The 25,066-nt window shown below is 36.1% G+C and overlaps 1 protein-coding gene across 3 annotated transcripts in view; it reads left to right on the top strand.

The window, feature by feature from the left end:
* LOC146544646 (uncharacterized) overlaps positions 1-25,066 on the top strand; it is a 105,560-nt gene that overhangs the window by 13,453 nt on the left and 67,041 nt on the right. For all 3 annotated transcript variants that reach the window (XR_014882178.1, XR_014882179.1, XM_085219926.1), the window contains exon 2: positions 22,308-22,426. Coding sequence is in view for 1 of the 3 variants with exons in the window: in XM_085219926.1 (XP_085076052.1) it covers positions 22,308-22,426 (119 nt within the window). In the remaining 2 variants the exon portion in view is untranslated. The remainder of the gene's footprint in view (positions 1-22,307; positions 22,427-25,066) is intronic.

Genomic DNA, 25,066 nt, shown 5'->3' with positions numbered 1-25,066 from the left:
TCCTTGGTGTGAAAGTACTTTTTGGTAAAAATGCTAACACTGGAAGAAACTGCAGTGCAGTAAGTAGTATGCTAATACCTGAAGTTATGCAATGTTCCAAACTCTACAGACTAGACTTTTTTAGCCTAGCAAATTCTGAACTGCTGATCCTGTCATATAAGTAACTAGATTTTAATAGCTTGGAGAGAATTTTTCATTGCCCTGAGCTTCTCTCAGAAAAGAGAAGGAAGCAGTTAAGCCTATGAATGTGCATCTTTTAAGTGAGTTTTCATTCTTCTGGAGCCAGTCTCTCAAGAAGTCAGCGTCAGAACCTCTCAGTAGTCAAGTCCTCAGCATCAGTAACGTGCTTTGACTTCTGGGCACTTTTAAGGTATCTTTGGTGTTTCCAAATCTTCAATGCAGTATATCTGAAGAGATTTCTGATAGTCACTAGCACATTTTAAGGTGACTAGTAGCTCTATATACTTCCTATGATTATGGTCAAGAAGCTTTTCTCTATATTTTGTCAAAACATATCTCCTGTGATGTTGCCCTGGTGAGTATTGAAGATATACCCATCTGAATACTTGTACTCAGTTTCTATAGACAACTTTTAAACCCATAACAAAATTTCAGTACTTCAAATCATGGCTTTTAGTTTTTAATATTTCAGTTTACTTTTCTTAACCTTTCAACAACTACTTGTACACTTCAGATGTTCTGGTCAAACAAACTGTTTTGCAACTATCACTTAATATGTTAACTGAACCATATTTTTGGACTGATTAATTTTCATGAATTGATTATACCTCAATGTATCCACTATTCTGATGATTACATTCAGACATGGGTCCTCCCTGCACAGCTCATAAATTTCTATTACAGAGAGACACTTCAATGCAGAATAACTACAATGCTTCAGTTGTATATGTTTACTGCATGGTTATAATTTTGGAAATGTTCCTTTCTCTCACTCTAAAATAATTGTTTGAAATCCTGTGTTTTCCCTATGTTCCTAGGTTACAATATTTGGTATATTGGGTGCAGTAAAAACTGAAAGTTTTTATCTTCAGATCTCTTTTTATTAGTTTATATTGGCTTCTCAGAGGCTTTTAGGTTTCTCTTTCCAGAATTTTTTTTTCTTGCTACTATAAAAATTGTGGAAAAACAAGACGTGCAGGTGATTGATGGATTTGTGATCTGTAGTCATCTAAAGAGCTCCACTTCCTACATCTGTTCTGTGATGCTGGAGTAGTACAGAGTTTCTCTTAAAATAAAACACTCAGTGCCTATTCCTGAGAATTTTACCTCTGGTCATCATGGATGCTTAGTTCAAATTTCTAAGCCAAAACTCTGCTAATGCAAAAACACTGTCATTTGATACTCCTTAGTGAACTGAGTAGACACTGCGCTTGGTTATAGTAAGTAAGCAGTACTGCTTCACGTTAAGATAAGCTGCAGTCTGTCTCTCTGAGTTCATTGCTACAGGCACACTAGATTGTTTATTCTACTTATGTGAGAACTGAGAGTTTGTTGTATTCTTAAACTGTGAAAAGCATTTATTGTATTTCTAGTGTTGACTTAGAAAATCAATACTGCTTTCTGTCAGATCTGTTGCTGCTATTTTTCCAATATGAACTCCTATCTCTTTGTCTTGGAGACAGTTCACAAAGACTGCAGAAATCCCTAAGATCCCAGGAGAAACTGAAATCCCCAGAAAAGCATTTCTCACTTTGTTTGAGGTGGTAACTGGTGAAATAAATGACTTTCAGCTGTGATTTTTCTTAATGCTGTGTTTGTGAACAATTAACATGTAAGATCGGTGTAAATTTATTTTAAATATTTCAGAACTCTGCGAACAGGAACTTTAAACAACTTTGGTCACAAGTAACTATAGTAGTTCAAAGACATTATTGACCTAACCAAGGGTAATGCTGAGTGGGAGCAGGGCTGCTGCAGGGAGGGGGATGTTTTTCTGTATCCTCTGGGGTTTTTCCAGGTCTTGGAGAAGAGTGTTACCTTAAGCCATTTTTTTTTTTTTTTTTTTTTTTTCAGAAAGATGTAGAAATCCTCAACAGTCGTAATCTGATGTTCAAAGAGTGAAGTTAATGTGTTTGGATGTAATAGTAGAAAAGGGATAAGAGCAAGATGCTGACCAACACTGCACCTCTTGTTTTCAACTCAAGGACTTTTCCTAATTCCAAAGTGGATATAAGGAGCTTACATAGAACCCTTGCACTTGTTTTACATACACTGAAATAATAACATAGTTTGAAGGTATGTAGTATAACACTTTTTAATACTTACCAAACTGCAGCTTAAGGAATACGTGATGATTGTGAAGGTCTGCAGAGAATTAATAAAGTTAGTAGGATATTTGAGGGGGCTGAGAGGGAACAAGATCAAGATGCTTAAGCTCAAATTCAAATTAGATAGAGACAGCAAAATCAACGACTACGTTTTTTAGCATTGCATATGACTACATGTGATATATCACAAGCAAGGAGATGGCCCTGCTACACTAGAGACAAGTGAACAAGTGGAAGAAATTTATTTAGAAAAATAAAAATTAAAACATTCAACATAGTATCAGTTGTCACTCTGAAAACATCCGTTTATCAAAATGATGTTATATTCTTTCATACTTGAAAGTGAACAAAATTCCCCCAGCAGAACTATATGTACTTTCATGAGGAAAGGATTTTAGAAGTTCTGTCAAACTTTATTTTCATCCTAATTCAAAACTGAATATTTTGACAGTTAAACACCCTTGTGATCTGCTTACATAGCAAATATTTAATGTTTTATGTTTGGATGCCTGTGGCTATATTGCCTGCAGCATTTTATTATTATCTGCACTTTTTGCTGTAGAAAGTAGAAGGTTTAAGATCATTCTGAAGATAGTCATGCAGGGGGAAAATAGTAACAAGAGTATTTCAGTAAACTCTTGGAAATATAACAAGAATCAATGACTATAAATGAAACTGAACAAATTCAAGCAAAAGTCAAACAATTAAATCATAAACCCTTAGAAAAGTTTGGAGAGTTTAAAAAAAAGTTTCCTGTCATTCTGGTTTACTATTTTTTTTTTTTTTAAACCCACAAAAGGTATAGATTAGAATGAAATAAATCAACTGAACCCTTTACCACAGTTGTGCTGGGTATGTGTGCATCTTTCTGGCTGGATAGGAGAAAATGTATCATGGTGATGGAGTCTGTGATTTGGAAGACTGATTATATTCATAGTCCCAGTATGTGCAAAGTATCATGAAGGTGAGTAGAAGAAAAATGAGTGAATCTTTGTTATAGATTGCAAAGATCCTACTTTTTAACCTTTAGCTCACAGATGAAAGATGATAACTCTGGGTAGCTGAATCCACCCATTTGGCTACTTTTTTATACCGCTCTATTTCTTCACTGACGTTTGCTATCATCACTAGGTTAAGAGCAATCACCTGTGCATAGGGGATGTTGGTAAATTATGTGGCTGGAATGAAGTCTTAGTTGTTTCCCTTCCCCTACCTCCTTTCTGTGAGAAGCACTAAACAATTGTGGTTTTTTTTTTTTTGTTTGTTTGTTTGTTTTTTTTTGCTACAGTACTGCTGAGTAACTCTGGAGAAATACATTGATTAAAACAAAACACTTCTAAGTTTGTTGTTGTTGTTTTCTCATTTGTTCATTATTTTGATTCATTGTATACAAATTCTGTTTTTATGCAACATGACTAAAATATTGCCATTCTGCTGTTGTTACTGGAGTCTGAATTTTCACATCTGAAATTACTTTTAAAAAATTTCATGAGTAGTAAATCTTCATTTATATTTTGTATAATTCAAACTTGTTTGTAGTGATTCATCTAAATATATCAACTGCAAAAAATAAACCTTGTATCTGTCTTTACAAACCTAATATTAATGTTTGATTCCTTGACCTTTGCATCTTTGCTACTGGCATAGTAAGGCTTTGCGTACAGATTTAAATGAGGAAGAATTTTAAGTAGTCCAATCATTTGCCACTTTCCCGTTTCCATCTAGTCTCTGCAGTCTTTGCTTTTTTTCTCTGGTAGATAGAAACACATTCTTTCTGTACCTGATAGCTTTCTTTACTCCATCTCTCACCAGATGCTCCTAGGATTTATTTGATATATTAGTAACACTTTCCACATATTTATGCCAACTCTTCCTTCCTAGAATGTGAAGTGTGCAGTAACAATTCATCCAGCATGGCTGCTCTCTAGCAGGAAGTGCAGGTGAACCACTTGAACTGGAAGCAAAATTCATTAACTGATTCCTATCACGAGACTATTTCTTATTAAGTTTTCTCCCTCTGCCTTCCCTCTCCCTTCTCCCTCTGCTCCATTCACTAATTCAGAATGCCAGAGAACAGGTCATTTTATTTTTCATCCTCTGTCACTTACACACCTTTATTCTGGTCTTCTTTCTTCATCTTGAATTTTTTGTGATAAAAATGAGCTTCAGCACAACAACGTTGTAGCCTAATGTGGACAAGATATTTTGAAATACAGGTAATTTATCAGTTATTACTTTCTGATACTTATTTCTTAGTATTTAGCATCAGATTCCATTTATGAAAATATTATTTCTTTCTGGAAAAAAAAATATATACTTGTCATTGTATATAGGATTTTGGCACCTTTTGCTCACTCATTAAAATGTGCTTTGAATTTTGAATACTTAGTTGTAAAGGTTACTATCTTTTTTGCTATTACTATGCTATCTTCCTTAGCTTGCTGTGTATGCTTTCAAGGACCATTCCATTTACTTTAGAGCTGAAACTGAACCTGAAATTTTTAGTTGTTGCTTCTAGTTTTAGGAACTCCAATAGTTACAACTTTTCCCTTCTTTCAAAACAAGGTAACAGCAGCCTTTGATTTGAATTTACTTTTATTTAAGAAGAATAGAGGCATTTAATCGAGTTGTATCTGCTAATCTTGACAAGACTAAGTAGGACTGAAACAACTGAAAAGGTTTGAGGTCTTTCAGGTAAGGAATCTGATTTGATAGTTTAGTTAATTGAAATAAACTGATTTTGTACCTTACGAAGTCAAAGTATTTGGCTCTGTTCATGTTTTTTTCATACCATCTCTTTGATGAATGCTGTGAAAGTGATAGGGACCTGTAGTATCCCTGTAAAAATTTTCCTCTATCAAAAGTTCTACATAGAACCTGGGGAGTGTGTGTTGACTAATTGTACGAATTAACTGCAATTAGTGTTCTTAGCTGTGTGCTGACAAATGTGCAACTAGAGAGGTATATTTGAGTTGTACTAGATTAAAACCAAGACCAAACCAAAATGAAAGTGACTTCCAAGATGCATTCAGAGGCAGCTGAATCTCAATTTCAGATGTGTTTTTCTCAAGAATAGTAGTTTTCTTTGTGTTGCTCTCATCTCTGAAAGAACTGGTGACCTCTGCTGAACTGAGTGGTATCTTTGCCACCTCTCGGGAGGTACTGATAGGAAGATCTGACTTGACCAAGCATGACCTATCTTTCACTCTTATATGAAAGTTTACTCTCGTTGTCTAACTTTTTGATAGTTGAGTGTCCCAGCATATTTAAGAAATATGGAAAATTTTTAAAATGATTTGACCAATTTGCACTGGCAGTGCTTTAAATGCTATTTTCCTTGGACCCCAAGCAAAGCAGACCAGAACACCAACATGAGCCACTGCATTGCTGAGAACTTCTCTCATCCTCTTGTGTGTAAATTTCTTTCAAGCGGCAATAGTGTGGCATGTCTACTATTGTTTTTAATTCAATATTTATTCTAATGAAGTGGCTGCAGTACCCCTATTCAGGCAATGTAGCTATTATGAAAATGGAGCAGTGCTTTTGAATGTGGACTAAAGAATATTTATGCTTGAGTGCACATGCAATAATGTTCCTTTTTTTTTTTTTTTTTTTTTTTTTGTCTGTGTGCAGTCTTGGGCACTATAGTATAAGAAGAACATAAAACTGTTAGACAGCATCCAAAGGAGGATAAAAACGGTGAAGAGAAGACAGATGAGGAGCAGTGGAAGTTCCTGGATTGGTTCAGCCCAGAGCAGAATTGAGGGGAGGCTTCATGGGGCTGTAACTCCTCGCAGAGGGGCAGTGCTGAGCTCTGATCTCTGTGACAGCGACAGGGCCCGAGGGAACGGCATGGAGCTGTGTCAGGGAGGGGCAGCTGGGCGTCAGGGAATGGTTCTTCACCACCAAGAAGCTGGTGGGCATGGAAGAGGTCCTAAGATGCTGGAGTTCAAGGAGTGTTTAGTGCTCTCAGATATAGAGTTTGAATGTTGGAGCCAGGAGCTGGATTTGATGGGCTGTGTGAGTCCATTTCATCTCGAAGTATTTTATGATTTTTTTTTCTTACATTTTTTGCAGAGTTATATTGGATGACAGTGGAAAGTGTTAGGAATTATCTTCTAATATTTTTTGAAGGAGTACTATTACTTATATAAAGATAGCTTCCTTTGAAGTCTGAACACATTCCTTAGTGACTCCAGAGGCAATAAGGTAATGATCGTTTTATATTTAAAAAATGACTAGGGTGTAGGTATCAGGAAAGTACTGGACTTCTTTTTATCATGCAGTCTTGTCTCAGGTCTTCACCAAATGTTTAACAAAGACTATTTTCAGACCAAAATCATAATTATGCCAAAGGACCTTAGTACTTAACCTTACTTTCTTGAGATCTTGTGTAAAAACTATTAATTCTTAACGATTTAAAAAAGGAATCAAGTGAATCTGCATTTAAAAAGTATTGTCTAGCCTGCTTGGTGATAGTTGTCTTGTAAACCCAGGCACAAATAGCTGCCAAAGCTGTTCCATCTATGGCTGTTGCTGCTTCTGGAAGATATTCTGTAATCAGTTCTGAATTTATTACTTGGAAATCACTTAATGTTTGGTCTGTAAATGTTTATGTTTTCAGAATAACTGCAGTAAATCTGTTCTGCAGGTATTACATTAATACTAGCTGAGTATTGTTCTTATTGCATCTTTTATTACCTTTTACAGTCTGAAAGCCTGAGATTACTTCTTTGGTACTATAATCAGTTTTAAGGAGATTTGCAAACACTTTTTTGGTTTAGATCATTGTAAAATGTAGAAGTAGATTTTCATGTTTTTGGTAGCACTTGTGGGTTAGAGTGAGATAACATGTCTCATTATCTGTGGGTAGGAGGAAATGAGATGCATGAGTATGGTATAAACACATGTGCATGTACCTGAAATTTATTACTGCCATCTGGAAAACCGTAAATCTAGTCATGTTTGAGAGATGAAGGATTGTAGTGATATCTCTTAGAAGTTGGTTGGCAGAAGAGACAGGTCTGGTTAGGGACAGCTATGCTCCATTTCCCAATATGTGTGGGTATAGTGGTGACATTCCTTGTCTCCATAGCATCTGAAGCTATTTGGCTGCCTCTTGAGAGTCCAGTGAGCTGCTGAGTGCAGAACAAAGGGACATTCTTCCAATACTAGTTTGCCTAATACTTACCTACTCTAGCTGTCTCCTTTTGCTTATGCAGTAAGTTTTTTCTAGGCACTCTGAAGGCTGAAATCCTACTTCTGTAACTTTATAACTTGAGTAATAAAACTTTTAAAGGCTTTGCCTGAAAATGTCACTTTTCTGCTTGAGAAACCTTGTTTTTGGAATATTTAAATCTGGTGTGTAGTAGGATTTATGCTTGGAGACAGAGGTAATTGCTGAGGCATGGAAAAGCACCTTTACTTAAAAATTCAGCACTTTTTTCCAGGTAAAGAAAAGAAATAGTGCAAGTAAATGAAGTGAGGAATGTTTATGAATTAGGTGTGATATAAAGAAATGAATTTCTGAGTCAGCAACCTGAATTGCTGGAAATGTTTCTATATTTGAACTGAATGTCAGAGATGCCCTTGTCAATATTAAATCCCAGCTAAAAACACTCCCTTATGTATATGTATGGAGCATGGCAGATTCTTCAAAAGAATTGAACTAATCTGTAAGTGCACTCTTTGAAAGATTACATGTGCTAGTGTAGATTTTTCTTCTTTTCAAAGGCAAGAAGCAAAATAGCCAAGTGGTTTCTTAGAGAACTTTAAGAATTAACTAGTTATTAATTGCTCATTTACTATCTGTGTCATGAAACCTTATGTTTTCTTTGCCACTAGTCTATGTATTATTGGTGAATTTTAAAGGAAAAAGCACTTTTCTCTCAAGTGCAGTCTTGGCCACCCTCCTACAGGGCAAAGCGTGAAGAAGATGCTGTACTATGCTTAGCTTCATTCTGTTGTCTAATTCTGTTATTATGTTTTTGGATAGAGCATTATCACTTCCTTAGTGCTTCTAAATATTTTGGATACAATGCCATTGTGGCAGCAATTTCATTTAGTACTTATCAGGAGTTCTTTAATACTGTAACTGGAATCAACAGCAACAGTTATTCTACTGTGCTCTTGAAAGAGATTTGGGTAAATTGGCTCACAGTAAACATACTAATGGTGTAGTTTAGCTGGCCCTCAAATCTATGTAGGTCACAAGGAACACTTGTAGTTATCACTTCTGATTGAAAGTGAGGGATTTTTCTGTGGGAGATTGAAAATGATAGTATCTTCTTTGTTATCTGAAGGGGGGGGAAACAGTTTCAGTTTTTCATTCTATTTCTGTCCAATAATTTTGGGTTAAATGTAAGAAAATTAGTACTTGATTACCTGTTCTTTTTTTGTTCATTTGTTCATTTTAAATAAAAGGTTATCCATATACCCTTTAACTGGACATTTTTTTTTTCTCCCAACCTGTTTCAGTCAGTGTTCTCTCAGTCTTTGAATTGTTCTTCTCAAATTTGTGTTGATGCTCAAATCACTGGTGGATTTGGATGGAATCAATAACTCATTATTCTTTTGATTTTAAGGGCACCTAAAGCTTGCTGAGAGATCAATTTTTCAAATATGAAATGTGAGTGGAAACGATGATTGGTTTGTTAAACATGTGAGGTGGCGGGGAAGATTTTGGTAGGAAAGAAATCATTTCCAAATGCTGAGGAGATACTTAAAAAAGCTGCTCCTAACTGATACAAGTGGAATGTGTATGATGTTACCTTTCATATTATGGTCAAATGCAAAAAATCCACCAATGTCTTACTGATTATGCTTAGAATTGAATTCTGTCATATATTAACTATTAGAGAAGAGCTTAACCTTAATACCTGGACCAGGTGGTTATTCTCAGTGGACTCCAGGAGTCTGCTATGCTTCTTACGGCCTGTCATGCTATTATCTCTGAAGATACCCAAGTGGTTGACATCCACTATTAGGATGAGAGCCTGCTATGTCCTTCCTACTTATTTTTGGACAATTCACAGGTATTGCCTTGTTACTTCTTGAAGTGTTGCTGTCCCTTGTCTCTTCTTCGTCACTCAAAAGAACAAAACTGTTCCCTATTGAATCTAGTTTAAATCTACTTTAAGTTTTAAACAAGCTTTAAATAAGTCCAGCCATCTTGCTGCCCAGAACACTCTTGTCCCACTCAGGCAGTCATGACTCATCTGTTGTTAATAGGCCATAAAGCCCTTTCTGATATCCTGGAGTCTTGTTGCTGCAGCCTCATTCAATCCTACGTGAAAGAGTAGGAATGAGTGGTAGCCATCCAGCTTTACCAGGCACAGTAACCTCTTCATGATATTGCTAATGTGGGCCCCCAGCAAGTAACAAGAAATTGTCTGGACACCAAATGGGTGCTTCAATACCTCTCATTAAAGAATCTCCTTACTTAGCACCCCTTGTACTGTTTTGTTTTTTGTTTGTTTTTTAGTGGCATTGGTTGTAATACAGTTTTGTTTTCCTGTCTTAAAAACTCACAGAATGACACATGATGTTAGTAAGGGTCCTCTTGAGATGACCTCGCCCAAGACAGCTGCTCAAGCAGGGTCAGCTACAGGAGGTGACCCAAGTCCAGCTGCATTTTGAATATGTTTGAGGATGGAGATCTCTTATGAGGATATCTGTTGTATTATTTGATCATCTCCGTTTGCTGTTCTTTTTTTAAAGGAAGAGGGAAGAGTCTCTTACCTTCATCTTCACTCCTTCCTATTAAGTATTTATACATGCAGATAAATTCCCCCCTGAGCCTTCTCTTCCCACACTGAGAAGTCTCATCTCTCTCTGCTTCGCATTGTATAACGGAATCTCCAATCCTTTCATTATCACTGTTGTTCTGTGCTAGAATTGCTTCAGTCTGTCTACATCTCCATGCATCTCCCAAGTAGGGAGCCCAGATTCAGTGTTGTGTCTCACTAAGTGTTGTCACTCCCCTTTAACTCAGTTTTAATGCTTTCTCTAATGCAGCCTAGGATGCTGTTGGTCTTTTTTTGATGTGTGAGTGTTACGTTTTCATGGTCAGCTTGTTGTCCACTAGGAACCCAAGATTTTTTTCTGCAGAGCAACTTTCTGGTCAGTTGGTCTGTGCCATTTGGTACCGGGGTAATTTTTCCCTAGGTGCAGGAAATTGCACCTCCCTTAGATGAACTCTGAGTTTCCTTTTCTCTCCATTTCTACAGCCTGTCCAGGTTCCTCCAAATTAGCAGCCCATTCTCCTACTGTATCACCTCCTACTCCTGTTTTTACAACATCTGCAATCTTGCTTAGTGTTTACTCTGCCTCATCTTCTAGGTCTTCAATGAAAGTGTTCAACAGTTTTGGCCCCATATCAACCCCAGCGGTTCACTGATAGTGGCTTGCCTCTAACTGGACTTTGTGCCACTCATAACAATCCTCAAGGACCAGCACTTCAGTCAGTTTTCAGTCTCCCTTACTGCCCACTTATCTAAACCATATTTTGATGACTTGTATATAAAGATGATGACCGGCAGGCTAATGGATCTGAAAGCAGTGTTTTGGCTGTAAATGTATTTCTCCTTAAATTCACTCACAATAATTGAAAACTAGGAAGTGGTTGAGGAAGAAGGAATTTTGTAAAATCTATAGCATAGAGTTCTTTGTAATGGTTTACAGTCCTCTAAGTACATGCCCAATGGACTTATAAAAGAAGAAGAGTCAAGTATGGCTGACTAGTTCTTAAGGAAAAGCAAATGAACTTGAAAAATAAAAATCAGAATGTTATTGAGTAAGGCTTTAGAAAAAAATAATCTCATTGTGTTCTACATTTGAGTTAAGGTGACACAATAGTGATTTTTAACCTGTTCTAGTAGTGATCCTACTACCTCTTTGGGAAGGAGCAAGACTTAACAATAAAGATCTGAGGATAAACAGGGGACAGAAACTAAAAAAAATTTTTTTCCTTCTCTTTTTTCCCCCTTTCCTATTATGTTCATGTGTCATTACTCCTTCAACTTTTCTAGGAGTTAAAATGGCTTTGTGAAGCTTGGGCATGTTTCTTGTATTCTGAATGTAGTCTGAAAGCTAAGTAGCACTTCAGTATCTTAATATTCTGCCATACCATCTCCAAATAACAAATCCCGACTTTGTTATTTGCTAGAAGGAGGTATTGGTGTCTGAAATTAAAATTTGTTACTTTAAAAAATATATTATTTTTTTTATTAGTTTTAAGTTCCTCTGCTGTATGCAGATAAGTTACTTCAAAGTACAGAAAAACACTATTCAAGTTTACATTAGCACGTGCATCTTACTTTCTGTTTAGTTCAGCTGAGAAGACACTTCATGTAAAGAACTAGATTGTGTTATATTTTATAACTGGTCGCAGAATGTGCCTCTTGTTTCTGTTTTGCGAAGGGAAACTGAGATGAGTTCATTCATTTCACACACTGAGTAATCTTATATCAAGATTTGTATAATTATTCTTCCAATTCAGTCTTGATTTAAGTATATGTAATTATTGGTAGATATCTCCAAAATCATCTGTATGAGTCATGAGTCTCTGGTTTGTGACTTATTTTTATTTTTTGATTCTCTGTGCTATTCTTGAATATTCTTGTATTTTGATTTCTTGCAGGGGGAAAAAAAAAAAATGAAAAGAATGCTACACTACCTAATAAGAGTGATTAAGGATTCATTCTAAAAAATACAGAAGACTTCTGGGATTTGCAAATGTTGTTTACGGATATTTGTTACTACATCTACTCCTGAATAACAACAAATAAAAAACTCCATGAATCACAGAACAAATATGCTGGGTAACATTTTGTGGCTTGAATGCTGTTTCTAGATCAGCTTTTTCAGCTGTTTTAGACTCTTTCTGAAAGTTGTGACATAGCTATCTTCTGCAATGACAGGATATTGAAACACCTGAAGGAAAAGTATCTGTTTACTTCCGAAACTTGTCCTATCTCTGGCAATGTATCCAGGCTATACTTTTCTGTTCATCAGTGCTTCTATATTCCTTTGTATCCATGGATTATTATTTATTTTTTTTTTTAGAATGGCAGCTGTTTGTATTGCATTTGTGCTGCCAAAAGCCTTACTTGAACACACTTGTGTAATACAGAATTTTTCTGAAAGATGATTCAGAAATGCTGTTGCATATTTTAACCAATGCCTTGAACATCTTTGTATCTTCCTACTAGTGCATCACTGAATAATTGTGAAGTACATAATCTGTATTTGAACTTTACAGGCTTTCAGAAAACCTCTTGAATCCTTTTATTGTACATATTTCAACCCTTGCAAAAGATTCTGAATCCTGTTTTAATATCATACAGCTGGGCACCCTGAACATTCATAGTATCAGAGGATTATTTAGATGGGAAAAGGCCTTGAAAATGGTTTCTTCCCAAATTTTTTGAAATTGCTCTGGTTGGTCACTGTACTCACAAGTAGGGACTGTAGAGCAGTTTCTCAAAACTACTTTTGAGAGCTAGGGCATGTAAGAAATGCTAATAATAAGTTAGCATTAATAAGCATTAATAAGTTCATGCAAAGAATAATAATGCTTACCTTGAATGTGCATTATGGTGGAGAGACAGAAGAGATGTCCCTGGAGAGAGTTTGTTACAGGGCTGTCTAGAGAAAATACTATTCTCTGCCCCCCTGAAGTGCTGGTAGCAGCACAGCTTTGGATGAAAGTTCTTTTCAGAGTAATAACTCCCAGCAGTTAAGGGTTTTATTTGCTGTTCCAGACAAATTGAGGCCTTGTGGCTGTCTCCACTCAGCATGGGATGTGGGGTAGGACTAAAGCAAGGACAGCTCTGTTTCATTTTGCTACTACTTGCAGCAAGCGTAACAGTGAGCTCAGTCCAGAAACAACTTCTTGCTTTAGGCTGTAGATCATTATTACCTAGGAAAGATGCACCCTATCCTACAGTAAGCAATTCTGGGTGAAATGTTCCTTCTATGTGATATGAGAATGGGAATTTGTCATGGGGTTATCTAGATCTATCTGCGTCTGTGATAAGGGGACAGCAGGCCTGCATGCCCATGAGCCCAAAAAGGGGAGGAGAGGAAAGAGGGGAGGGTATGTCAATGGTTGGGCTGGTTTGGCCTGATTCTGTGGCTAATGCGGCAAGAGACCCATGGATCCACACCCTGGGAAAGGGGGAAAGGCAAGGGGGAAGGGTAGGGAGATGGGTCTAGGAACAGAACAGGGGCAACAATCTGAGGAGGAAAGTTAATTTACTAAATATGGTATCAGAATGCAAGATAACACACTATAATACAATATATAATTGGAATTGAGGCTAATAAATAAAATGAGAGAGAGTGCGTCTGAAACCAAAGACCTTACTCTGAATTGAAGGTGAAATGGCTGGGGAGCACACCCACTCACTGCCAGGCTGCGAGAGGGAGAGTCCCGTGACTTGCCAGCTTTATCTTCCCCTCTGAATGCGAAGTCCTCTGGGGTATGTAGTTCTCTTCTGAGAGCCAGATATTTGGATAATTGGCAGTCCATGGAAGAGGGCCATTAACTCTTTAACTCCTAGTGTTGTACATGGTATTATGATGTGGAATACTGATAACAAAATTCATAAAACCATAAAAGACTTTTTCATATTTGTCTGAAATTTAAAACATTTTAAATTTAGCTGTTCAAATAGAGTGCTTTCTAGGGGAGTGGTTTAAGTAACACAAGCTTAAGTGCTATGGATGGTTAGAAAACCGCAGCTTTCTCAAACTTTACAAAACTGGCAGTAATATCTACTTGCTTCCTAAAATTCAGAGAAAATATAGCATTTTTTTTCTTCCTTTAACTAAATCTGTTTAATGGTAATTATTGATTCTGAACTAGACTGAACTGTTCCCTGCATAAAATTAATATATACACTTTTGAGCTTACTAGCTCTGTGATCATGAGATCAATAACATTTTCTAACCACTCATACAAAACTTTTTTTTTTTTTAAGTATAATTTCTGTGCCACAGTGACTACAGCAACCCCTTTAAATAGCATCTAAAGAAGCCTTGTAAAGAGATGTAACTAGTGAAATATGGCAGTATTTTTTTCTTTTTTTCCCTGGGAAATTGTTCTGTGGAATGTTGAAGCTTTTCTTCCAAGTAGTTTTAAGGAGGGCCAGTTCTGTGTTGTTCTGTTGTAGGCTGCAACTGATCGACCAATAGTTTTCTGTGTAGCAGATACTGTGTGCAAACCTATTAAATGTACAGCATCAGTGCTCAGGATTGCATTTCTTTTACCCCAAAAATATTTGAACAAACCTAATGTCACTTTTCTGTCTTAATAAGAATGGATGAGTTTTCTGTATTAAGCGATAGAACAAGTTATTGAACCAGCCTGTAAACCATCAACACATTTAAAAGAGGATTTTATTTTTTTTTCCTTTTGTGCAATAATAGAGCACTTCTCCAAACACGTGTATTTAAATGTGGTCTCCGTTTTAATCAATTTGTTCTGGGTGGAATTATGGCTAGGGAAGAGTACAGAACTTGAGAACAGATATTTAACATACAAATATACTGAAGTCCAGTGTTTCTTAAAGACCAGAAGAAAACTGTTTTTGATCTGAGCCACAGAGGAAGAGCACTGAAAAAGATAGCTGCTCTGTAAGATGTTGATCAAATCTTGTCTGGCTACTTGTGTATGTTGGTTCATTGAAGATTCAAAAGAAAAGAACTCATTCTTCATTTCCCTGTGTTGATTTCAGATACAGAAGATATGCAAAGTAGGTTGACGTTTCCTTTCCTTGTCTTTCTGTACTAATTCTCCAATTCCTGCCAAAGATTAACTATCCCTTGAGACACTTTGGAGGTAAAACATTTTAGTTTTCAAAATATGTGATTGCTCAGAATCTTAAGTATTTATGAAATGAATGCCTCTGGAAAGAAAAAGGTGTCGAACATTTTGAACACAGGAAGCTGGATATTGGAGAGTTTCACTGATACGCTTCATATACTTTTTGAGAACAGAATGTTTGTTTCTAGCAACGTGCAGTTAGGAAGCTCAATACTCATAACCTTTTCTTATCATCTGTAAGGAAGTTTATTTGCTTTGTTGACAGATTTTATAGACCTTTGCCTTTTGCTTTTGTCAGTATGATCTATGCTGTCTAAGGGGAATTTACTACATATGTACATCCAAGGATGGCCAAATATGTTGGTTTTAAGACCCAGAGGTATTCTTCTCCTCGTCTACTAGATGTTTCCAAACAAAGGCAGTTGTGAGTCTGAGACAGACACAACTGGCTGCACAGAGAATAAAACAAACAGAAGAACCCCTTTACAAGCATGCATGTAAAATGTGAGCAAAACTGCTAGCCTGGCTTGATCCTTGCCTCTAACTAATTATGTTTGAAGTATGCTAGTAGAATATACAAATACTTCCACTCAATTCACAAGAATTACTAATGGGATTACCTGGGTACTCCTAGTATAGGAAGATTTGCATCTCAGAAGATCCCCTACTCTTACCTCCAATTAGCAACTGAGTTTTGGCTGATTCTTCCATAACTATTGCTCCTTAAGTATCTGTGAAATCCAGCTATTCCTTGCTGTGAGCTGCTCAGTTATCTATATATAATTAGCTATTTTTTATGTCACCTCAAGTTTGATATATACTGCTAGCTAATATTTAAGACAATGACTAGTCATATCAGTTGCAAATGCTCCCTTCTGTTTTTACTCATGTTTTGCAAGATACAAATTTTTTTTTACTTAAATCCAGGTGGTTGTACTAGTGAGGACCATCTCACATCTGATCTGCACTTTTGTCATGTCGCACTAAAATACTGCTTGTGTTTCTCCAGTTATTGGCCTATAAAGTTATTGTGTCCACATATGGGATTCACAGTGTCAAGCTGCCTGTCAGTCTTAAGTGAAGCATTTAACTGGCTGTGAAGGAATGTCATGATTACAAAAGCAATGAAGGCCAAATTGCAAATGATTGAACAGAGCAGTGTAACCAAGTGTAGTAACTATTTTATTGATGAACTGCTAGTCTTAATGCTTCAGAGATCTTCCTGTTCCCTCCTCCCTTTTTGTCTGTCAGTTTAGCTACAATAACAGAAATGAAATGGATTTTCTTAATTACGTTTCTTACTATAGTGTCCAAAATTAACAGTTTAGTTTATGGGATTTGGAATTCAGAGAGAACTATTAATATGTTGAGAAATCCAGATGGTTTCTCAACCAAGTACTGCATAGGCTTTAACACTGTTCAGTTTCCTATATCACAAAGTTGTAGTGGCAGGAACATAATGGAAGAAAATGAATATTAAAACAAATCAAGGAATTCTTTATACTTCTTTGGTTGTGGAGAAAAGGCTTAGGATGGGGGAATGAGAGAAAACAATTGGAGTAAATAGTCAAAAATCAAGATTTTGTTTGAAAATAGTACATAATTATGTATTTATTCAAAAAATATGTAAAATCTACATAATATTTGGTAAGAAAGCAAATTTTTTTCAACAGATGTGAGGATGCTCTTCGTCTTGTATGGCATTGTATATTACTTGGCATTCTGTATCTTCCTATAATTATTACAGAGAATTGTGCTTTCTTGATGTTTAGAAATTTTCCAGTTTATTTGTAAAACCTACCATACTGTGATACTTTTAGCAACTTCATCTTCACGTACATTTTATGTACCAGATGACAGAAACTCTTTCTGTACATATAGATGGTTATCTAGCTAGAGATACCTTTGGCTAAGGTTGTCAGTATAGCAAATACATGGTTATCGCCTGTGATCTTAGGTTAGACTTGACTCAGTTTCTAGCAGAAAGAAACAGATTATTTTATAGGACAATTTCCATCTTATACTTCCTTACAGGAAATCTATTTTCTTCCTATTCTTTATGAGGCAACAAAACCTAAATGTTTGCACTTTCCCTACATTTCTTACATCTGAGTTTTCAATCCTTTAATTACTTCAGTTTGAATATGACAGTTGAAGTTAGGCTTTCCTTCAACGGTATGATCTTTTTTGAAATATATCACATATTCATAACTCCCAAGATAATAATGATAATTAATCATTAAATATTAAATAAACATACATATTAATGCTTGGCTCTAGTTTCTTGCAGTGTTAGCTGCCTGCCTCTTCTAAGCAGTAAAATACAATCTGATACGAGCAATGCCAAAAATAATTACAGATTTTATAAGTACAGATTAGTTAGTACCTTGGTTATGCAGATTACCTAGCAGCTTTTAAACAGTGTGTTTTGCTACATGAGAGTAGCTGAAAAAGAAAACGTTTTAGAGAAATACGTCAGCTTTGATAACGTGGACAAGGTTAAATTTTGATAGGCTTGAGAAAAGTTCTGCTATGAGAGGTCAATAATTCATTTAAATGATTCCAAGAATACTTGGAGGCAAGGATGCAATCTGCAACCTCTGCTCTCCATCAAGGCAACCTACCACAGAAAAGTGCTGGATCCCTATGGGACATGAGTGAAATACTGCAGCATGAACTTGTTATTTCATTCAGTAAGAACATTTCAATCTTTCTCATCCCTGAGAGAAAACACTATTTCATGCTGGTCAAGAATGTATAATACATAGACATATTTATATTCATTATTCAAGAAAAGAATGCTCATTGCATTAGGGGAAGTCTGAGTTACATCACTGTGTGATCCAAATCTTATACATGCTTGATAAGCTTTTCACACGTTTTTGAGAGATTTATCCATTACAGGTGTTTCTGGAATGAAGGTATGTATATTTGTGGACACATGGACTAACAAATAAACTAAGTTTTCCATTTGTGCTTGGGTAGAGAAAGAATAATCTTGGAAATTCTTGTAAGCTGAACTGTAAGACGTGTCTTTGGATCAGAGATCCCTTTTGTTGGGTTTCTTTCATGTGATACCTGTCAGTCTTCCTCTTTTCCTGGGGGAGAAAGAGATAGAAAATAATCTTATCCTCTCCCAGCACTGTGATGTCAAAACTCTTCTTGTCCATCTGCCTAGCAAGAGTAGCCTTTGATATGCTCTGTACTCATGCAAAGCTGATGCAGCATTGGTTACTGGTGTCTTCTGCTTCCACCATTTCTGCTTTCTTTCTGCAGTGTTGCTTTGGATCAAAAGAAGATTCATAAGGTATATTGAACATCTCATGTAAGAAAGGAATAATAATAAACAATTTTGGAACGAGTAGAATGAAGCATATTCGTATAAAGGCATTCAGAGATGACTCGTGGGTTGAGAAGCCAGCAGGTTGGAAAATAGCACTGCAGAAAAAGATCCTGGGGCCCTGTTGGACAAGAAGCTGGGCATGCACCCTCACATCAAAAAGACCGATAGCGTTCTGAGTTGCATTAGAAAGAGTGCTGACAGCAGATGTGGGGTGGTGATCCTTCCCTTCAGCCCGGCATGAGTGGGGCTGCACATGGAGTGCTGTGATTTTTCTAACCACTGATCAGAACCATCAGAATTATAGTGTTTCAGTTTAGTATATTAAGTTATTGGCCAATTAACATACATTGAGAGGCAATGGTATTTTCTACTTCATGAAGAAAATTTTACTGAGCAGAAGTCACATGGAACATGCAGACTGATTCATAGGAGAATTGCATATTGTTTTATTTTCCGGTGCTTAAAAAAAAACAAAAAACAAACAGCTAAATGGTGTGTTCTGAAACGTAGAAATGTTGATCATTTCCGATACTTTCCTTCTTAGACTTTAGCCAGAATACTTTCATCTATTAAAGTAAACTAATTGTAGAAATTAAGGTGCTTGGTATCTCTGAATTTATCACCTTATTTACACGTCAAAATGTAGCCAGGATACCTACGCCCAAAATAACTGCTGAGGAAAGCAGTGCCTTGAATGTTTCTATGGGTCTAATGCTATCTTACATAAAAACAAAAAAGCACAATTCTGATAAGGATACCTCGTATTCTTAAAAAAAAAAAAAAAAACAACTTTTTTTTTTTTTTTTTTAGTATGAATGTATGGGCTAGAATAATACATCTGAGTCTGTCCTGGTTTGGGCCAAAACAGCATTAATAGCACACCAATGTTTGGTTGTCTCTGAGTGATGGGAAGACGCCTGAGGCTGGCCCCACTGCCATAATGAAGTGGGGCATAAGGTACAACCAGGGTAGGTGACCTGAGTTAGGCTAAGGGTTATTCCATACCATGTTACACCACACAGAAGGTTGCTGTTTGTCTGGAGTTGAGTAATTGCATTTCAGATATGCATTATGTATGCATATATGTTGTTTTTGTTGTCTTTTTTGTTTTCATTTTCTGTTCTCTCTTAGTAAATGGTTTTTATTTCAACCCACATGTTATGTTTTGTTTCTAATTCTCTCCCTCATCCCACTTGGAGGAAGTGAGCAAATGGCCTTGTGGTGTTCAGCTGCTGCTGCCAAGTTAAGCCACAGAGTCAGAATTTGGAAACGTTGCTTATTAGTAGCTTTATTTATCTATTTAGTGCTTTAATAGGGCCTGGAGGCTTTGATGTTATGATTTTAATGTTCATTCTGAGCAATAAGAAGCATACTGAGTAGTGTAGAGCCCAAAAGGTGTTATTTTTGTGACTTTTTGAGGAATGAAAAACCTGTCTTGCTGAAAATTTTGCAGTACTCTTATAGAAGCATTTGTTTGTAGTCAGAAATCTAGATTCTGGGTAAATTTTTCATCCTTTTTGTAGCCAGCTCGAAACTTAGATGTCACTTAAATTATTGGGACCAGTGACCTTTTGACTTCCCTATTCCTTATGATAAGTAGTACAAATAAGATAAAAGCATTAGCTCCTTGAAGGCAAGATGTCACTGTAAGTTGCTGGGTTTCCCATAGCGTGGTTATTATCTGGCTACATATGGCATTCAGAACTGGAAGATTCTCTGTAATATATACATAAGGAGCTGACAACCAACTAAAAGCTAAGTGTTAGGCTTTAAAGAGAACATCAGTAGTTCACAGCCACTAGATCTGTTTTCTAGGCAAAGACGTCCATTTTACTTTTGAGTACTGAAACTCTTAGATTTTCATATTCTTGCAGTCCTTTTCAACTCTGCAGTCAGTGGTTCTGTGTAGCAGCAAGAAGTTAGTATTCATTGTGAATGAAAAAAGCCAGGTGCTAGCTTTCAAGGCTGCAGCTGTTTCTAATGCTGAGTTGAGAGCAATTGGTTTTTAAAGGGGAAATATAAATCACAGAAATACTGTATTGTTTCAAAAGAATGAGAAGAAAGCGGAGTATATCTTAAGAAGTATGATGCATTGGATCTACTGTATTTCCTAAGATTTAACTTTCAGAAATTAAAATGGACGTGCTGCAGTTAAAGCCTTTTCTAATTATATTTTAGTATTAGATCACTCTATTGTAGATATGAAAGTTATAAACAGCATTATTTTGACTCAATTACCAATTAATTGGGCAATAAAAAGTAGCTGAACAGAAGAGCATCTCTGAGGAGTCTTATTTTAAAAAATACACTGTGAGAAGAACATGAAGAATGGGATACCTCATGGCTGCTACAACAGGTAATACTGGTGTTTTAATTAGTTGTATTAATGACTAAAATGATGTGTGGTACTTATTCAAGGTTCTAATATAACTTGCAGTTATAATGAATAGGACAGTTCTTGAAAGTGATTTTTAGCTGAAGGCTTTAATGTAGATATCTTTATATCATGCAAGTTAATCAACAGGACAGTGAGTAAAGTTTATTATTATGGCCCTTCCCCAGCTGTATTAACCAAATTACTACGTATTTTTATAATCTGACTGTTACCCTGCTACAGCCTGTAAGATTGGACTAATCTCCCAACCTGCTGGCTAGCTAGACCTGCTAACAAACTGCATGTTTTCACAAGATACCCTTGTCTTCAAAGACAAGTTCAGTCATCTCATTGTGATTAAGAGTTCCTCTACTTAGATAAAAGTATATATTTGCTATATCTAAGGATACGCATATGAAGACTTGTACAAAGGTTCTTACTGACAACATTCTGATAAACAGCACTGTCAAGGATCATTTTGACCCTATGCATGGTAATAGCTTTTCCAGTAAGATCTGAGCTGTTTCTATCCCTAATTTTTCTTCCATTCCTTTTAAATGTAACAATATTTGAACCGTAAGTTTTTCCCAACCTCTAAACTGTAGTACTTTTCAGGATTCTTTGTCAATGTATTATAATATGTTAGGGAATAATACCTGTACTGATTCTGTAATTATACGAACTAGAAAGCAGAGGTGTTTTTTTTTTTTTTTTACTAGATTTGTCATTCCCTTTGAGTAGTGAAAATAATTACTCTTGTGTGTATGGTTTGCTTTTTGTTTTAATGAGTGTATGGACTTACCTACGTCTTAGAATGGTAAATCATGCCTACTCCAAAATGCTGTGAATTGCCTCATAATGGCTAACTGAAAATCTTGGATCATTCTTTTTCCTCTCTTGTATGCGTCTTTTGATTCTCCCTAAGCATCTTCTCTCCCTCCTTGCTCTCCCTCAGCCTTTAAGTTACAGGTTTTCCACAAAGTTAAACTTGAATTCTATGATTCTGCCTTCTGTTCTCATTAGTGGAACAGAATTTAATACCTGCCTGTTTCTTCAAGATTTGTTGTCTACTTGTCATGGTTTTATGATCTTCGGTTACCAGTATTCCACATCATAACATCATGTGGTGCACTGGGAGTTAAAGTTCTGGGTAGAAGAGAACTACATTCCTCAGAGGACTTTGCCTTCAGAGAAGAAATAAAACACCTGGCAAAGTCCTGGGGCCTGGCTCTCTTCCCTTCTATCTGCCCTGACCACATATCTTGCCTCAGCATTAGAGTAAGGCCTTCAGTTTTTGGACACTCTCATTGTATTTATTAGCTCCAATTCCTATTACATTGTATGATATTGTATTATAGTGTGTTATCTTGCATTCTAATATCTTATTTAGTAAATTAGTTTGTTTCTCCTCAGATTGCTGCAGCTCTCTTTTTTACACCCATCTCTCTATCCTTTTCCCTTATCTCTTTCCAGGGCGTGGATTGTGAGTCCTTCTGCCCCACTAGTCACGGAACCAGGCCAGTCAGCTCGTAAAATGTTGACACTTGTACACCAGCAATTTGGTAGTGTAAGATTCTTCTCGGTTACTGAAGGTAAGAATAACATCTTGCTTGTGTCTTACTGCTGTGGAAGGCTGTGTTCGGCATTTTAGCTGAAGTGCTAGTCTCTTTGTTCTTTTAGAGCAGAGGATAAGTACACGCTCTGTTTCTAAATGAAGCAGATTTGTTTGCCATTGAATTGCAAATATTTTTAATAAGGACATCGAGTGCCATTTATCTCTGTCCTTGTCATTTTTTTGTGTGTGTGCATGCATTGCATTTTCCCTCTTTGCATACCTGTAACTAACACTAATAAACTGGTTTTTAGAAAGAGGTAAGACTGAAACACATCTATGTGAAACAAGCATTTAATAGTTAAGACTAACGGTTTTTAAACTGTTGAATCATACAATTCAATTCTTCTAAAATAATGAGCTTTCTTAAGAATGTAATTCTAAAATGAAAGGAACAAGGCTTTAAAAATTGAAGTAGCCCTTTGAAACATCCAAATAAGTTGTTTCTATTGTACATGCTGAACAGCTTGATACTACAACTTTATTGCTGCTGTGTGAATGCTTGACTCTGGAATTCGAGCATTTTGCCGGTGACATCAAAACATTGTGGGATTTTACTGTTTTGTGTGTAAACAAACTAAACAGCAAGGATTTTTTGACTTGTCCAGGGTACCATTTACAAACTGTCGTCTTCCTCATGATGTATAACATCAAGAAGCATTGCTGTAGTCAGAGAGAACTGCATAGAGGACAATTTTGTAGCTTCCTATTGTTAAGGCTACTGTGCAGGAATATGTTAGGGATGTGCTATGCGTAGTGCATAGGAGAATGATTTGTGGGCAGTTTTGCTGGGGTACTGCAAAAGTAACTATGCAATAGGTCCTAGATGATTAAAATATAGTATTAAAAAATAACTGTTCTATCATTTTCTTCTGCTGTTTTACTGTTGTCTGCGCAGATTGTAGAGACAGAAATGTCTCCTGAAAATGTTTTTTTTCTGGATGCTATCTGTGGCCCTGTTCACCGACACTGAAGTCTGTAAATGAAAACAAGTTGCTGGTGCATTTTTGTTTCTTTAAACATGAAAGAAAATAAAAAGGAAGTGGAAGTAGAAGACAGAAGAAAAAGCTAGTTCATATGGATCCCTGCTCAGTGATAATGCTAAGTACCATGTCCTGTTAAGAACTTGAACAGGAACAGAACTTTATCAGTGGTATTAACAATCCATAGAGGGCATTTTAATATTTGATGGTGAATATTAATTTTGTTTAAATTATACTGAGAACATTTTCATTTTTCATTCAAAAAAAGAGGCTGTAAATCTTTAATTACTTTGACCCAAAAGAGTTTTACTACAGTTAGTCTCTCAACCAATGGGTTGTCCTTTTACAATGTCCCAATGGAAATTGTCTCCTTCTTAGAGTGGTGCCTTTCTCATGAATGAATTTGTAAGTAATTTGTTTGGAATGAGTGAAAATTGTTTTCAATGATATCTGAGAAGTAAAATATATGTACTTATGGTGATAAATTTAATATTTGAAACAGAGAAAAATATACCATTCTTTCATGCTCAAGTTGAATTCAACTAGGATAACACAGTACAATGTAAGCTATGGAAAGCATTATCAAGTTCTCTGTACTGCTTGATGACATTAAATGATCTCCATTTACCAAAGGGAAGAAGTAGCAGAATAGCATTCTGTAATTTGTGGAAATTCAAACCTAATTCCCAGAGGAATATATTCGTAGTTATATGATTAGGGTTAGTGATATTTTAGAATTATTTGTCAGACTCGTATGTTAAAATAATATGTAGTACTAAACACAATAAATGCAAAATACCCACTAAAGTAATTGAATAGTAATATGTTTCAGCTTTCAGTCTGAAGGTGAGGAACAAAAATTAATATGGAAGCATGTAAAGAATGAAGCAAATAGGAAACTCAGTATACCATAGAATGCATTGCTTCTCTTACTGCAAATACTGACCAGAAAAAGAGATACAGAAAACTATATCATTTAAACTGTTTACAGAAGCATCCCAGCAAATACGTGTTCAGTGGCTTGAAAACTAGGGCTGTTTTTTTCCAGACATGAGCATAGGTAATTCTATTAAGATTACCGTCAGAGAAAAGATACATTTAATTCATCCTTCATCTCTTTCATTTGCAGTATCTATATAGAGAACAAAAACTACAGAAGGAGATCTTAGGTCATTTAGTCCATCTGGGTAGTATTTCTATTCAACTCGTTGCACAGTCAGGGAGTAGAAACTCATTGGCGTTCTAGGTGTTCCTGAAGTGGGCTGCTTCCTGATAGATATCTGTTCTGAAAATGTCATTCTTAATAATGCCCACTTCCAAAGAGTTAGTATCTGAGGGATATTTCTGGTATCCAACAGCCCTGAGCACACAATCTAGTAGTATATAAATTTTAGTTTTACAGATTTTAATCTCCTTCAGTTTATAATTCAGTTTGGAGATACAGAGAGGGACCGCAAGTAACTAAAACCAAATTTTTCCTGCTGTCCTAATTTCATAGCCCCATGCCTCACAACTAGTTGATATAGGTGTGGTATAACTTTACTCTTTCATCTGAAACTCTGCTAAGGTTACAACAAATTTACACTTATCTTAAACTAAGTTATTCATAGTCCTTTATTGTCAGTGGATTGAGAAGC

This window comes from Meleagris gallopavo, chromosome 3 (genome assembly GCF_905368555.1).
Source record: "Meleagris gallopavo chromosome 3, MGAL_WU_HG_1.1, whole genome shotgun sequence".
Taxonomy (NCBI): Eukaryota; Metazoa; Chordata; class Aves; order Galliformes; family Phasianidae; genus Meleagris; species Meleagris gallopavo.
This window is presented reverse-complemented; position numbering and strand designations above follow the sequence as displayed.